Below are 18,284 nucleotides of genomic sequence, written 5' to 3' on the forward strand. Positions count from 1 at the left end.
GGGTTGTGAAGCATTTGTCAGGAGCTTCAAAAAGATATGTCACAAAACCCCCCTTTCAATTTATTTTTTTACCCCAGATGGCGCCCAGTCGCCATCTTGAAAGTTTCATCTGTCAATTTCACTTTAAAATAAAGTATTCATGCATTAATTTCATTATCCCAAATTTCAATTTTTGAGTTGACCCGATCAAAAAATAAGGTGGAGGGGACATTGAAGAAATGCTCTGTATCTAAACACCACTGTGGGAAATAACGGAGGTATTTAACCTAATTTATTACCTGAATTTTGTTAACCTGTGACAATGTGGGCACGCTAATTTTAAATCCTTTGAGTAAACTGATCAATTTGATCATTTGCAATGAATAGAATAGAATTTAATCATCTGTAAAAGCAGAACATAATATGTTACAAAATAATTTGGTACACAAATGTTACTACTTCATTAGACTAGTCAACTAAAATCAGAATATATACTTATTTATAAGACTATTCTACATACACAACCTACTTTCAACGCTAAAATTTGTTAAAAAAGGTTAAAAAAGGTCATATTCAGTCATTTAAAAATTCCTTTACAGAATAGAATGCTTTTCTCAGCAAGAACTTACTTAAAAGAGATTTAAAAGTTTTAAAATCATTGAATTTTTTTTCACTGCCATATTTGTTCTTGAAATAATTATAAAATACGATGCCTTTGTATATGTGAGAGCATTGACCAATGGCAAGTCTCGAAAACGGCTGCTGCAAATTCCCTGCACTTCGTGTATTATAGTTATGGTGAGCACTATTTGTAGGTAGTACTTCCAATTGTTTTTTTTACGTTTAAAATAGTTTGAAATATGTACAATGATGGCACAGTTAGAATAGATAATTCAGTAAATATTTCTTTGCATGATATTCTTCGATGTACCCCTTTTATGCATCTAATAATTTTCTTTTGCTGTAGAAATACTTTTTCTATTTGAGTTGAGCCTCCCCAAAATATCAACCCATAGGATATATTTGATTGTATCAAACCATAGTAAACCAATAACAGCACGTCCATTGACACTGTATTCTTCAATTGCCTTAGTACAAAGCAGTTTTTACTCAGTTTATTACATAAGCTGTCAATATGGTTTTCCCAGCTTAGTTTATGGTCTAAGGTAATACCTAGAAACTTCGTTGATGTGACCTGTTCAATACTTTTGCCATCAATTCTAATCAGGGAACAGAACGTATCATTGATGTTTTTTGGAATGAATGAGATAAAATTTTATTTTTCTATGTTCACACACAAGCCCGTACTGGTACACCATGTGTGAAATTGGTTTGCAACGTTGTTGGCAGTTTCTACTGTTTTTGCTAATTAATGCTTATCAATTTCTCCAAGTATTCCAAATAATTGAGTTTCCAACCCTTGCTTGCATAGTGCAAAATTTCCGTATCGCACATTGACTCACATAAACACTATTACACTCCGGACACTTAAGCATATAAACTCCAGATTTCTTCATCTTGTCCACTTCATCTTTGGCATCAAAAATGAAATTAGATAACCTGGCATGTGGTCTGAATGCCACTTCCACAATGTTTTTTTCTGAAAAACCCGCAATTGTCAGTGTTCTTTTACCAAAATATGTTATAGTTATAAATTTCATGATTTTTGAATGTTTGATCTGAGACATTGTTTTCTGAATAACTTCTGGATTATGTATGCATTGAAACCATCATTATGTTCTATCTGTATAATTTTTTTTTTTTTTATAAAAGTGGTATAAAAACAAAAGGTTCTTTTCTCATTTTTCATAAAATCAAATTGTTTATCAATTCTTGATAATTTGCCAGGGAAATAAATCAAAAATATTGAATATATTTTTAGATTTTCATATTCCCAAAGAGTTATTTATTCTCACAAATGCTTGTAACTTTTTTGTACTAGAATATGTTCAGATTGGCAATTTTTTAGATTGAACGAACGTACTGAGTGAATTAGTCAATCATGAATTTATTTAGACAGACAGAAACTAAAATCAAGACAGAAATTCGGGATGGAGACTATTAAAAAATTATTACAGTGAACAAGCAAATATGAAACATATCAAACTTACCGTTCTTATAGACATCAGTTGCAATATGTTTGGAAAGTACGAAACAAATTCCGTTGGACCTAATGCTGATGCAAATTTAGGAATCACGTCGCCTGCAGACTCTAATAATATTTCGTCGTGTTCTGCCTCGGCATCCTCATCATTACTCTCTACAGCTTCTCCAAGATCAGTATCTTGGCACATCGTCTGTAAAATATTTCAGAATAATGGAATAATACTCGGAAAATGGTAATTGTGGGAGAGATGAAGAAAATCATTGTTCACCCAATGGAAAAGAAATTGACAGGTATCCTAACTCTCACTTGATTAATATGAAGTTTTTTGGAATATTTTATTGTGTTGAGATCCACAATACGAAGTATAATTCTTGAAAATTAAATAATATTGAAGCTAACATTGAAATATAGTTTAAAATTTGGAAATTTCCTTGATCATGGTGCAAAAGGTAAGATTAAAGGGATAAATACTCTCTGATCATTCCCATATTGATTTCAATTTAAGAGCCAACGGTAGTAGACACCGGCAGCCTATTGGGCATCGTCAGTACCGGGCAGGCAGCCCTCGATTGAAGACAAGATGTGAAAAAACCAAGAAAAGTACTTGATAAAAATAACTGTGTAAACGCAAGCGAAACATAAGTGGAACCACCTATTGGTGTGACACCCAAGTCAACTTGACAAGTTTTTATGTCAGTGTTGGTGGTTTGAACAATCAACCGACAAATGCGGTAGCAGAAATTTGGGAAGCTAACCTGAAATGCTATCGGAAAACGAATCCACATGTTTCTAGAAATGATATGAAATCTAGAAAGGTTAATGCAGTCGAGCTGCTGGAAAATAATTCCATGAAAATCAAAAAATAAATAGATGAGTACTTTTTTATCATTCCCATATTGATTTCAATTCAACAGCCACCGGTAGTCAGCTGTTTCAGCCTATTGGGCATCGTCAGTACCGGGCAGGCGGTCCTCGATTGAAGACAAAATGTGATAAACCAGAAAAGTACTTGATAAAAATAGCTGCGTAAACGCAAGCGAAACATAAGTGGAACCACCTATTGGTGTGACCCCCAAGTCAACTTGCCAAGTTTTTATGTCAGTGTTGGTGGTTTGTCCAATCAACCGACAACTGCGGTAGCAGAAATTTGGGAAGCTAACCTGAAATGCCATCGGTTCTTGACTGCATTAACCTTTCTAGATTTCATATCATTTCTAGAAACATGTGGATTCGTTTTCCGATGGCATTCAGGAAGATATATCAATTATTATTCCTTTCATAAAAAATCTGCTAAATTCAATTTAATACTCTGTTTGAAAAAAGAATAGAAAAATTAGTACACCCTTCCCTCGAGCAAAAAATCTCAGATTTCTTAGAGACATATTAATCAAAAACTCTTATACCAGAAAACTTCTTAATAAAATAATTTTCAATACTGGCAGTAATACAAATTCCGATGTAATTAACAGAAATGTATGTAATGATAGTTCACCTATCAATATTTCTTATAAATCTATACCTAACCTTGGAAATTTATCTTCAAATATCATAAAACTTTTTCACAATGAACAAAATATCAAAATATGCCAAAAAAAATATTAAAACTATAAAGAATTTGAATACTAAATTGAAAGATAAAACGGATACTACCAAAAAGTCATATGTGATTTATAACATCTAGAATTCTTAATGATAGAGTAACTTCACATAAAAGTGATATAAAGCTTAATAAGAAATCATGTGCATTAGCACAACATTCTATAGAAACAGGACATAAACCAAATTACTCCAATATCAAAGTTTTACATACAGAAAAAAATATTTCCAAACGCCGTTTTCTTGAAATGGTTGAAATGAATAAGTCTTCTGATTGTATGAATAAGAAAACTGACATTGATAATCTCAGCAGTATATACAGTAACTTACTGGAACTACATCAAAAACATAATAATAATGAAAATTGTATCAATCAATAACTCTTTCTTCAGAGTCAAAAATTATGAAATCATCATACCCATTGAAAAATGACATTTATGTGAAGGTATGACATTTGTCAAACCCATAAAAATTCCTATACATGTATAACTTTCTCGTCAATTTATATGTTCAATTTATTGTTTTTCTCTCATTTTTACTGTAAGTATGAGTTGTAATGTTATTCAATGGCCCAACTCATTAAATTATATATATATATATATATATATATATATATATATATATATATATATATATAAAATATATATATATATAATATATATATATATATATAAAATATATATATATATATATATAATATATATATATATATATATATATATATATATATATATATAATATATATATATATATATATATATATATATATATATATATATATATAAAATATATATATATACACACACATCGGAAAAGTCTAGGGATCTTTTTATAACATACTAAATATCATAATAATAAATGCATGAATAATCTGAAAGTGTCAAGTTTGTACATTCTATGCAGTTCTTGCTCAGCAATTAAACTGGAAATATTGTACTTTAACATGGAACGCCATCACTTACCATTGGCTGAGATGAATAGAGCTGTAGGGCTTCTTCAAGGTGGCATGCGACAAAATGATGTAGTTCTTCGTTTGGGGGTCTCCCAAAGTGTTATCAGTCGATTGTGGCGGCGTTTCCGTGAAACTGGCAGTCCAGCCGAACAACATCCAGGGCGAGGACGCGCTACAACTGCAGTTCAAGACCGATTTTTGGTCTTAACCGCAAGAAGAAAACCGACAATCACAGCACCTGAGTTGGTTAACGTGTTGCAGCAGACGCACCACGTAACCATTGGTCGTGATACTGTCAGAAATCGACTGCATGAAGCAGATCTCCACAACAGAAGGCCACTTAGATGTCCATCTTTGTCGAGAGGCAATCGCGGTAGAAGATTAGAGTGGTGACAAGAACATCAAAACTGGGATGCAAATGATTGGGCCACAGTTTTGTTTACAGACGAATCCAGATTTGGATTTCATCCAGATTCTCGTCGAGTAAGACTGTGGAGACGACCTGGAAATAATGAACGTTTGAGACACGTCCAGGAAGTCCACACATACAGAGGTGGTACAGTAATGCTATGGGGCGGAATCATGATCGGCGGCAGAACCGATCTCGTTTTTCCAAATCGCTCCCTCACAGCTCGACAGTACCTCGACACCATTCTTCTACCTATCGTCTGTCCGTTTGCTGGTGCTGTTGGTGAAAACTTCCACCTAATGCACGATAATGCTCGTCCACATGTCGCGCGTCTAGTGACTGACTGGCTCATCAACGAAGAAGTTGATGTATTGCCATGGCCAGCACAATCACCGGACCTGAATCCCATCGAGCATGTGTGGGACATGCTTCAACGAAGAATTACTCCGCATATGGGAAACATTCACACAACGTTTCAATTGAGAGAGCTTTTAATCGCTGAATGGCCAAATGTACCTCAACAAGATATTGACAATCTCATTTTGTCGATGCACGATAGATGTAGGGCCGTAATATATATATATATATATATATATATATCCAACTATCAATAGAGCTTCCGTACATTTACAATTTTCTATCAATCGGGCGTCCGGTTTCAATGAGGCGTCCATATATGGACGCCGAATTGTTTCACCATGCCAGGCAGTTCAGAGGTTCCCTATCTTCCATCTGACAAAATTTCAGATGGGCGCCTATTTATCAATTTCATTGTCAAAATTATATGTATTGGCGTATATTCTAGTTGAGTCTTTTTTATTTTGGTGGCGCTCGGGAGGTACGCGTATACTTGTGCCGTATATTTTTCATACATGTGAGCGATTATGAGGCGTCCATATAACTGACAACAATGCAATAGTTTTTGCGAGAGGGAAGTCTCAATGATTTGTTAGAAATATCGTTGATTTGGTATGTTTGTAGGTCGGCGCCGGTTTCATACACAGGGTGACAATTTGAAAACTTACAAGGTCTATCTCTGAGCAACCAAATAAAATATAAGAAATCGCTGAAAACAACTTTCATAATACAAAGGGAGAAACAAATGATGTGATGACTAACTTGTTTTTTCTCTCACACCCTTGCCCCCAGCCACCACAACTTCATATTTTTGAAAGGCAACCACCTACTTGTGATACATTATCTGAAAGCTCTTAAGATATGCTCTTCAATGGTACTCTTCAAAGCTACATTCGATGCAGTAAGTTTTGGTTCATCAAATAAAAGAATTCATTCAGAATAAATTTTATTTTCTATTATTAATTTAGTAAATTTTCAAAAACATGATTTTTACCATCGTAGCATTAATATTAAGACTTGAATATTTTACGCCTCTTCTATTTTTTTTTATTCGTCTCGATAATAGATAGGGAAGGAGAGTGGCACCTTGTTTTAGAGGTCTTTCGAATACCTTTACTACTCTGTCAACAGAAAATTTTTGTGACGATTAGTTTTCGAGATAATTTGAAGTTTTAAAGGTATTTGCATTGAGTTCAACTCTTTTTAAAATAAATCAAATTGTTTTTAAGGTGCAAGTTACGTTCAGAACTCTCATAAAAAAAATAAATTTTTGCTTTTTATGACAACCTGCTAATACGTGTCCATTTGATGTCGAATTATTTGTTTATTACGAGGAGATTTCTCCGGGGGATGGGGTTGGTTACCACCATTACATTTTAGGTAAATTGAGTGGCACCTACTTATGAAGGTTGAATTGCCTCTTCAAGAAGTTGTTAATAAGAATCACCGGTTGAATTTCCATCAATGAAAAATGAACCTATAATATGATTGCCTAATATTCCGGCCCAGATATTCAACTTTTGGGGATGTTGGGTATGTATTTCTGCGTATTGTCTTGGGTTTTCATCCGACCAATAACGGCAATTGTAACGGTTCACGCAACCATTTGAATAAAATGAGCTTTCGTCCGAATAACAGATGTTATAAAGCAGTTCGGGATTTTGCATTAATATTTCACTCATGCCCTCACAAAACTCCTGTCTTCGGTCAAAATCATCCTCATTGAGTTCACGAACAAGTTTAATTTTGTAAGGATGGTATTTGTGGTTTTTAAGGATTCTCCATGCGATCATATGGCTTATTCCTGCCATTGCGGATAAACCTCTGGTACTTAACCTGGGATTGGCGATGACTTGACCAAACACTACAATCGCATTATCGTCATTCACTACCCTTCTCTGAACATCACTTTTTTCATTTAAAACCGAACCTGTCTCCCTGAATTTTGTGACCAAATCCAGAACGTGATTTCTGCTTAGGTGTTTACCAGGTTTTTGCTCGTTAAATAAAATTGATGTTTTATTAGCATTTTGGTCGTTGCCAAAAAATGAAGCAATAACTGAAACCCTTTCGGCAGTAGTGAAAGAAATGTTTAAACAAATAACAATACACGACCCGTTTCAACAAAACAATCGAACGTTGTTATTTAACAAAAAATTGATAAGAAGAACTGCTCAAAATTTTTTTTATTTAGGCATACAAGTTACCGAGTGGTCTGTCTAATGTATTATCAACATGGCAATTTTAACTTCAAATTATCTCGAAAACTAATCGTTACAAAAATTTTCTTTTAACAGAGTTGTGAAGGTATTCGAAAGACCTTTAAAACAAGGTGCCACTCGAACTACTTTCCCCATCTAAATAAAGGTCGTCGGACGCACCTCTCTGAGGGGGTGCGTACTACAAAAAATCTGATTAGTCTGAAAGGTGTCCCCCTTCAATTAGAAATCGACGTGTCCGAGCTTTTTTGAAAATCTTACTTTTTATATTCAAAAACGGCTCTGTTAGGTTTTCGTTGTTACACACTGTATATAGAAGAAAATGTAAATGGCGAAATGTATGATCACATGCTAGAAAGATCTATCGAACCTCGGATAGTTCATGAATTAGAGAATCACAGAGACATACACGGCAATTTATCTTTGAAAGAAAATGTATTACATTTTCAACAGAATGGGGAACCTTATTATTTTGTAGTTCCAGTTATTCAATGGTTAGATAATAATTATGCTGATCAATGTATTGGAAGAAGAGATTCTACTGAATGGCCTCTCACATCCCTGGACCTATCTCCTCTAGATTTTTTCCTCTGGGCCACTTACTTAAAATAGGTTGTTTTAAAGACGACGCAATCTGATTCAATAAAGCCACTGAAGGAAAGAATAATCCAAGAATGCTGAGCTATTTTCAGAGAAACATTTGCCAATGTTTCGGAATGACTTTCGGAAATGAAAATTGCGAAAGTTATAAACAATTTAGTGAAAAATAAAAAATGGGTCCAGTTTTTTGGAAATATCTCAAAAACTAATTGGAATTTTCAAAATCGAAAAAAAAAAATTCGAAAAGAGGAAGAAATTTCCTATCGAAAAGTCCTGACTACCGGAACTGTAGGACCAATATTTATAATTTTCCCGGAGCTCTGAAATAGAGCTCTAAATCGGGTGTTTAGCCGCGTGTAGGCCGTGCGTGTTTAGGTTAATTTTACAAAAAAAAATTTATAGCATATAAAATATATAAATTGAGGAATGAAAAAATTCAGTCATATACTCAAAAGATAAATTAACAGTAATCTGTCGGTAAAAAATTTTTAATGCAATTATTAGATTTATTATGCTATTGTTAATTAACAATTTTTTATCACTCGATTATCATTATTGCAAGTGTGATATTTTTCAAACTAAAAGTGTGGAATTTTTTTCCTTCCATAGAGTTATGATTATAACGGTTAGGAATTGATTTACTTCCAAAATATTGAAAAATTATTATTTTTCAGTTATTTATTAACCATTTACTGCATTTTTGAATTAAAAAGTTTATTAAATAATCGAAGAACAATTTTTTTTTGATTATTATTATTAGTATATTTTTTTTTCAAATCAGAAGCTACATAAAAATATTTTTTTCATCACCTATTGTTTAAAAATTTGTTATAAACAAATGCGTTTATAACATATTTGAATTTATTTTGGATCCTAATCTTTAATAAAAATTATGATTAAAAAAAAATAGCGTTTCTTGAAAAATTGTGTGCAATGCAAAAAACCGCATTTGTTAATTTACAATTTTTTTACCACTAATTGTCAATATTTCAAAAAAAAAATTTGTAAAAAATTAGAATAATTCGAATGAATAATTTTATAAAAAAAATCAAACTTCAGCTGAATATATTCTTTTATTAATGGAGAAAAAATGAGTCTAGCGATTTTTCATTGTATCTCCATTAGTTTAATGAATATAATAATTTAAATGATGAAAAAATAGATTGATTATAGAGCGCCAAAATTTATAAAATTCGATAAAAAATTAAAAAAATAAAAAAAAATACAGGGTTGTTTTTCATTCATTAATTGCAACAAGAACAAAAATGAAATGAAAAAATTCATTTGTTTATTACAAATTGTTTATTTATAAAACAATGAAAAATTTTAAAAATTTTAATTTTTTTTTGTTCCAAATAATTGAAAACATTTAAAAACATTTAAAAAAAAATTGTCAACTAGTGGTGAAAATAAAAATATTAACAATAGCGTAATAAATCGAATAATTGCAATAAACATTTTCACCGACAGATTATTGTTAATTTAGCATTTGAGTATCTGCCTGAATTCTTTCATTCCTTGATTTATAAATTTTATATGCCAAATTTTTTTTTGTAAAAACGGCCCAAACAGGCACGGTTCACGGCGGCCAAACATCCGATTACGATCTCATTTTCAGGGCTTCGGGAAAATTATAAATATTGGTCATACAGTTCCGGGAGTTAAGACTTTATTATAGAAAATTTCTTCCTATTTTCGAATTTGAAAATCTCAATTAGTTTTGAAATAACTAAACCCGTTTTTTATTTTTCACTAAATTGTTTATAACTTTTGCTATTTTCATTTTCGGAAGTCGTCCGTTTTCAAAAACTTTCTAGACGCTATTCCGAATCGAATGACACCTCAACCATAATTTTCGGAGACTGCTGAAGAAAGTTCGGAAAAAAGCACTTCTTGATCAGATTAGTCAAGTTCAAACATAGCTTAACAATCTTTCAACAGCTACAGATTGGGGATGAGAAAAAACAGAGACTCTGTTTTTGCCCATGAAAACACCATAATCATTGGCAGGTTTAGAATTACTGAAACTAGTTCATTGTAGTTGCATAGTAGGTATCTAACTGCAGTAAAACTTAAAGCAGTAGAAAAACAGTGATGAGTGCATCCGATGTTGTTGGGATGATGACAATTTCAACTTCGAGTACGGCATGATTGTTGATCAACAAAATACTAACCATCCAGTATATCGAAAACTGATTCAGGCATTCTACGTATCAAACTCAGATACTAACTCTGACGGTTAAGAATGCGTTAATAATAAATTGTTTTGGTAATAAATGATAAAATTAATTATGAAAAATGTTTCTGTCAATTTGTAGAGAAATGTCAATTATGATTTTCAAAATAGAAAACATTCTCCGAATAATCATTTGAACATTCGAGATATATAAAAAAACGTTCATAAACAATTAAAAATCGTATTTTTTTTTGAATATCATATTATGAAGATAAAAATTTTTTGAATTCCCATACGGTCATACACAATTTATAAACAAATTGCGCTAAAACAGTTTGTTCAACTTACCGAATGTCTTTATTTGATACAGAAACAGGATATAATGATAAATATATAGAAAAATTAAAACAATATGTTATGTTACTAAAAAAAATCATAATGAACAAAATATAATGTTTTTGAACTTTTATAATGTGATCTTGTGGAGCACATTGATAAAAAGAGATTCACGTTCATTACAAGACCAAACACGACTATGATACGATATTTCATCATGGAATCCTAGTGCCTATCTTCCGGCTCCATCATCAGATCAGCTCCAGAGTACCTACCATATTGTCATCAAAATCACATAAAACTGCCAATTTTCATAACGCTACGATCTTTAAAAGATGGTTAAATTAGTTTTCTTAGATTTGACTACATAGTTACATACATACATACAGGTCGACCTAATAAAAGCGTATTAAAAACGAAAAACTCTAGAAAAAATTAAAAAATATTTAGGTCAGTCCTTAAAGAAATATTGAAAAATGCATGACTCGAAAAATCGTATACCATACACGGAAATGAATCTTGACAGGTCTTGATGCCTTCTAGATGGCTATCCTGTGTAGTGTGTATCAGCCAAATGGAATAAATATGACACTGAGTAAATATGACTGTGCTCAACAAAACACTCAGGCACGTCCAATTTTCAACAACCAAATTTTTCAATGCTCAATAACTCAGTTAACGGGAACAACAACTCGACCACGAACTCGGGCTTTGCAACCGTTACCACATCGCCTCTGATTATGTATACCGCAGTAGTAGACGAAACGTCAGGCATAAAAACCTGCAAACCACGCAAACGCTGAAAACAGATTTTACACTGTCATCTACGGCCGTGAATATTTACATTCTTTGGTAATTCATATTATTTATCCTATCGTCTGTCATTTTGGCGTCTTCAACTAGTTTGAATACTTTGAATTCTTGCTGTTTTCTAATGGAAATATACAATGAACTTTTTGTAATTAAAGTTGAACTTTCAATAATCACACCATGCATGTGTCGGTTTCACTTCTCCTATCATTATATTCGGCTCGCTTAAAATGGAAATATGCCAACCAAGACAAAAATTATCGAATGATATTGAAAATTTCGTTATGGAATAAACTTTTCATGATCAGTCAATATCACTTGGTACCTATGTAAAAATGAAATACATACCGGCTACCTGAAATCCATACGCAATTTGTCGTTGGCACAACGCTTGTTGAAAAACAGATGTGAAGAAATTAAAACCCACTTGCTGCCTACATTTAATGCGGTAAATATTGGCAACGTTGTAAGGATTCCCAATAATCTATTTCATGTATGAAAATATACTTATTGGACTCCCTATTATCAATCAGATGTCTGATGATGGTGTATACTGAGGAGTTCTTATGAATGTTTGACGGACGGACGCTCTACTATCGAATCAATAGTGAACTCAATTTTTTTATGGTGGTAAAAATGTCATGCCAGCCTACAGAAATCAGTTTTCTAGTACTTACCATGAAATATATTCGGTAAATTCTTCAAATTATGATGGACGCCCTATCAGCGCATTCAATGTATGGATGCCATATTGATATCGGGATGTATATATATATATATATATATATATATATATATATATATATATATATATATATATATATATATATATATATATAAAATAACCCAGCTAATGCCGCGCAGAAAGCTGTTGATACCTACCTTCAAATTCAATACATCGATGACACAATTCATAATAGCTTCCCTATGACCTTCTCCAACGAACACTTCACCTTTAACTTCTTCGAGAAGAGTCGAATAAGCATCTAGACACACTGTAACAACACTTCGTTCTTCATCGATTCGTATTAATTCAGCACACTTTGGAACAAACATCTGCAGAGCTTTATGAAGTGCCTGTTTTCCTTCTGGCGTATTACATTTATGCAAAGTAATGCAAAATTGAAGTAACGCCTCAATCGATGCTTTCCGAATATCTTCTTGAGGATAGTTGATCAGTTTGAATATTTCTTCAAAACTTTTTTCAATATATGGCAAAAATGTTGCTCTGGAAAACAAAGTGTTATCGCATAAAAAAATAATATTCTGGTGTTTCTTACCCAGTATTCAAGCAAATTTCTCGAAGAGCCAAACAAGCTTGTTCTTTCTCTTCATTATAAGAATTTTCAACCGAATAGCGGCACTGAGTGGAATCCGCACTTCCAGAAGAAGAAACTTCAATATCTTCTTCAACATCTTCATCCTCTGACAATTCAGCATAAACATCAACATCATCCTTTTCCTCTTCTTCATAGTGAGTCTAAAATTCCATTTTGAAGGTTACATATGGAGTACTAGAATCATCAAATGTATAAAATAATGATTATTATTATGAATCTTAGTTCAATCCTCAAAAGGAAGATTGATCTAAATCTATATACAACGTTGTCTATCGTATAAATAAGGACAACTTTGTATGTAGATTCAGTTCAATCATCCTCTCTCCAGTAATATTCCAGATTGAATGGGTTGTTACTTGATCAAGATCCATAGTGATGTCACAAACTACCCATAAGGTTTGATCTTCACTAACTTCATTTTCAAAACACACGACATGTTTCGTTATCACAGTAGCTTTTTGGTAGTGAATAACACACTCAAGTACTTTTTCTTTTCAAAAGTGAATAGCATATTGGTAGCATGCTAGTCTTTCGTTTGTTTCTTGTCATATATTTGTAAAAGTTTCACGGTTTCTAGAATATCTGAAGGGTTAATTAATTTCTTGTGAGGCACCGCACTTTTTTCAGAAATTGACATTCCATCTCCGAAATTTTGTCATATTGCACTACTCGACTTTATATGTGACTCTGACTGTATTTGAATTTATTTATTGAATTAGGAGTCCCTAATATACAGGTTAGCTAACTTAAAATATAATGTAATCAACAAAATTTATATAAATATTACAACTTTATATACGTACATAATTTGAACTGAACAAAAAGGAATTTTTCAATTTCCATCATGAATATATTTTAACAATTCGCTCTTGAAAATCTTTAATGATAGAGTAGATTTAATTGAATCAGGTAAATCATTGAATTGGACAAAACCTTTAAAAAATAAACTGCTCATACTTTTTCTTGTATTTGTTCTATTTATATGAATGTGACTGTTGTGCCTAGTAGAATGGTGATGAATAGCAAGTATGGTGGGGTCATTTTATTTAATATTTTATAAATGAAAACCATGGAGTTTGCTATAGCAAATAAAGCCGTTTTTGTGGAAAAATAGTTATTTACGTTTTACCTACAAGTGTTGAAAGTGGCATTTTATTTTGTGAGTGGAGATTATTGCAAAACGAGCATCAGCAAGTGGAGCAAACTCACGAGCAAAATAAAATCACTTGTAACAAATGTATCATACAATTTTTTTTTTGTATAACGTTACTGCTGATAATAAAAAAAATTATAAGGTCCATGGAATTTGAACACACCATCTTTGGATTACAAGACATATGTTACAACTACATACGCCAACTCACGTTATTTTAAGGAGGATTATTGGTTAATCATGAAGGACTTTCTACAGTTGGACTGAATACTACTTCGTCATCCTCAGTAACTTCACAGGGATTTAATATTACCAATAGCACGAACTGCATGTGTGAACTTTTCTAAATAATTTTTTGGTAGGTGTTCTGATTGAAGTGTTTCTATCAAAGAGATTTTCAATAACAGTTGTACAAAAAATAATTTTTAAAGAATTTGATTTCTAGGTAGCCATGGAAATATCAAGCTTACGACAGTTTGGTGACTTTTATAAGTAAATGTTAAATGGTTATTGACGGTGTTTCAAAAAATTGCCAAAAATGAATGCAAATATTGATTATTCAAACGAAGTTCTTATGAAATCATTTATTATACAAGGACAGTGTGATCAAATCATTGCCAGAACTTGTAGAAAATTCAACCAAATGTATCCTGAATTAACACCAATGAACGAGAGGAAGTTTATAAGATTACAAAATAATTTCCTTAACTATGGCTCCATGTTAAAAGCGCCTTCAACATTACCAAAACCTGTTACTTCAAATGAGGACAATACTGTTAACGTTTTGGCATATTTTTATGCATATCCAGAAGCTTCCATTCGCAGTGCAGAAAAAGATTTAGGTGTATTACATGCTTTAGTACAACGAATTTTGAAAAATCACGGAATGCATCCGTATAAATTTACCAAAGTTCAAGCTCTAAAAGCAGAAGACTTCGAACGTAGAATGCATTTTTGTGAATCCCTTTTGATTCATACACAGGAAGATCGGGAATTTTTGTCAAAAATAATTTGGAGCGACGAATCAAAATTTACGAGGGATGGTATTTTCAATAGAAGGAATAAACATTTTTGGGCTGATCATAATCCTCATGTTACAAAAGAAATGGGTTTTCAAGAAAAATTTGACCTGAATGTTTTTTGTATTCTGAAGAACAATAAAATTAGCTTTTTTATTTATGAAGACACACTGAATGCAGAGAGATATCTCCAAATATTAAGGACGACTGTAACTGATTTTCTTGAAAATTTGCCTTTAGAGGAATATAGGAATTCGTGGTTTCAACTGGACGGAGCGCCAGCTCATTCCACCCAGGAAGTTTACAGGAAACTTGACGAACTCTTCGACGATCGTTGGTTTAGCGTTTAGGGCCGTGGGATTGGCCACCGAGATCACCCGATCTCACGCCACTTGACTTTTTTATGGGGTGTTTTAAAAGAAAGGGTATACAGTACTCCGGTGCCTGCCAAAGAAGAATTGCGACGGCGAATAGTGCGGAGTATTGAAGATCTGGATCCCCAGGAAATTGAAAAAGCAACCACAAGTCGCGTACAAAAAAACATTTTAAAGTGTTTAGAATGTAATGGACAACATTTTCAGCATTTATTGTGAAAATGTGATATTTTGTTTACAGTGTTGTTATTTTGAATCATCCTATTCTGTTATCGTCTGTACTTTCACATGTTTAGCCCACAAAATCTTACTTCTTACCTAGAAATGACTGATTTTTGGTACAGTTGTTCCCTGGAAACTTTGAGCCATAGTTAAGGAAATTATTTTGTAACCTTACAAACTTCCTCTAGTTCATTGGTGTTAATTCAGGATACACTTGGTTGAATTTTTTACACGTTCTGACAATGATTTGATCACTTTGTTCATGTGTATAATGAATAATTTCATAAGAACTTCGTTTGAATAATCGATATTTGCATTCATTTTGGAAGATGATTCGAAACACCGTCGATAACTCTTTGTAAATTACTTATAAAAGTGACCGAACTGCTATAAGCTTGATAATTCCACTGCTACCTAAATCCAAATTCTAAAAAAGAATAATGTTCCTAGAAGAAGCGACTTTATTGAGAAAACTTGACGATTTAGGTGTAAGGACATGATATATCATCTTGAAGCATTTTTCACCATCTTTCAATTTACCGAGTAATATACAGGGGGTTTCATTTGAAAAAATTAACTTTTGACTACTTTTATGCACAATGGAAATAATAGTCATTTTAGCACGCCCTGTATGATATGGAGTCGATTTCTTGGTGTTATTTGAATATTTCGAGTTTGCCCAAACTATCATCAAAATATCAACTTTTCATGAATTGAGAGTACTGATGTACTTAATTTCAATTAAGGCTATGTTTTGGACCATATTTAGCACAATTTATTTTTCATCTCGAAAACAGATAGAGATAGGTATAGGACATTATTAACAAAAAAGTATTAAAATACCAGAGCGATTCCAAAAATGTATCAATATACGGGGTGTTCCATTTAAAAAAATAAAGTTGCTAGGACTTTTTGATGGAAGTGGCAACGCCGCAATGCTGAAAATATTTTAGATCGATAGAACAGGTAAGGAAATGTGAGAAGTGAAATTTTCAGAAAAATCATGCTTTGCGTTTTCCAGAAACGTCTAACCTAACATCGACCGTGAGTCACGCTGTATAATGCATAAAATCATAGTTTGGGTAAATATTTTGTGATCTATCGACTTTGTGTACTGATTTTAGATATAGAACTTATTTCCAAACATGATTTTTCGTGTACATTTTATTCCATGTGGAGACTTTTCCATTAATTGAAACGTTAACGGGTTCATATACACTTCCATAATTAAATTGATAATTAATAGGCTACGTAAATTTTAGGATTTGGCAATGTTGGTCCTATTGGTCAATCGAATAAGAAGCGGGAATAGGGTCGTGACGTCACCACCCTACCACATTCCATTTTTAATAATTAAGTACGGGAAAACTACGGTAGAGAGATGAAACAAAGTGCACTGTTTTTCAATTTAAAATTTCTATCAAGTGAACTATAAACCAACAATCAAGAAACAAGCCCATTACCGTCTACCACACATTCAGTGGCGAAGCGGAAACTGTTGGACGCGAGCATTAAGAATACCAAAAAAATATTTTGAGACAGTTTTGTTATTTCTGCTTACCACAATTCCTTCACTACTTTGAATACTTTCAATCATCTCGTTGACTATTTTAGGTAAAGCCGGATTTATTTCTTCTTTCATTACAATCGCTAAAGATGCAAAAAGTGCATACACACTTTTTTTGATGTCGGGGTCCGTTGTTTGATCTAATAGATTGAGGCCAAGTTGAAGTGATTCTGAGGCTAGAGGTTTGAAATTTTGAGGACCTATGAACTGGGCAACTACAGCCAATGTCTCTAGAAAAAAAAATATCAACTAGTTATTATTTCTCAGAATAATCCCATTACATGGAAATCGGTTCTCTTTGCGGACGACACCACTTTCATTCTGTCGGAAAAAATAATGATATGTTACAGTCTCATCTCGACGAGGTATCTAATGGTGCTAATCAGTGGTTTCTATCTAATAAGCTGAAACTAAATTGTCAGAAAACACAAAACATCCAGATTTCTGCCAATAATCAAATTATCTCTAATTGTGAAACTAATAAAGTTAAATTACTGGGCATTACATTAGATCAGTGGTCGCCAACCTGTCGATCGCGAGCTACCGGTAGCTCACGGAGGCAATTCTGGTAGCTCTCACAACGATTTTAATTTAAAAAATACAAACTGCAAAAATCAGAGAAGCTTCCGAAAATTCCACAAAAAAATCTAATTGCCATAATATTAAACATAAACAGCGGTAACGTTGCGGTGAGCGATTTGCCGCTGGGCCATCAAGCTAGAATCGGCTAGAACCGACCAGCCGGACCAGCGCGTTAGTGTTCGAGAACGATCTGGATTGCTTTGAACGGGATAAATACGCACGGCGCGGCGACATTGCGCTTAATTTAAAACTGAACGCGTAACCAACGTCCAGCGGTTGGGTTAGTAGAGAACAACAAAAATAATATTATGGCAAGCAGTTGTAAGAAGGTAAAGACATACCATTTTCATTCGGAATGGGAAGAACAATACTTTTTTACAGAAGTTAAAGATAAAAATGTGTGTTTGTTATGTAATACTTCGGTCTCCGTTGCTAAAAAAGGAAATATTGAGAGACATCATAAAACTGTACATTCTAATTTTGAAA

The 18,284-nt window shown here is 32.9% G+C and overlaps 1 protein-coding gene across 1 annotated transcript in view; it reads right to left on the reverse strand.

Moving 5' to 3' along the window:
* Positions 1-18,284, reverse strand: part of LOC111509324 (importin-4) — a 75,228-nt gene that overhangs the window by 21,422 nt on the left and 35,522 nt on the right. Inside the window, exons 7-10 of the mRNA XM_074186667.1 lie at positions 17,211-17,446; positions 12,822-13,021; positions 12,424-12,769; positions 2,091-2,276 (exon numbers count right to left, since the gene is read on the reverse strand). Of these exons, the coding sequence (XP_074042768.1) occupies positions 2,091-2,276; positions 12,424-12,769; positions 12,822-13,021; positions 17,211-17,446 (968 nt within the window). The remainder of the gene's footprint in view (positions 1-2,090; positions 2,277-12,423; positions 12,770-12,821; positions 13,022-17,210; positions 17,447-18,284) is intronic.

This window comes from Leptinotarsa decemlineata, unplaced genomic scaffold (genome assembly GCF_025532065.1).
Source record: "Leptinotarsa decemlineata unplaced genomic scaffold, Ldec_3_MD MMD2_P_RNA_scaffold_4, whole genome shotgun sequence".
Lineage (NCBI taxonomy): Eukaryota > Metazoa > Arthropoda > Insecta > Coleoptera > Chrysomelidae > Leptinotarsa > Leptinotarsa decemlineata.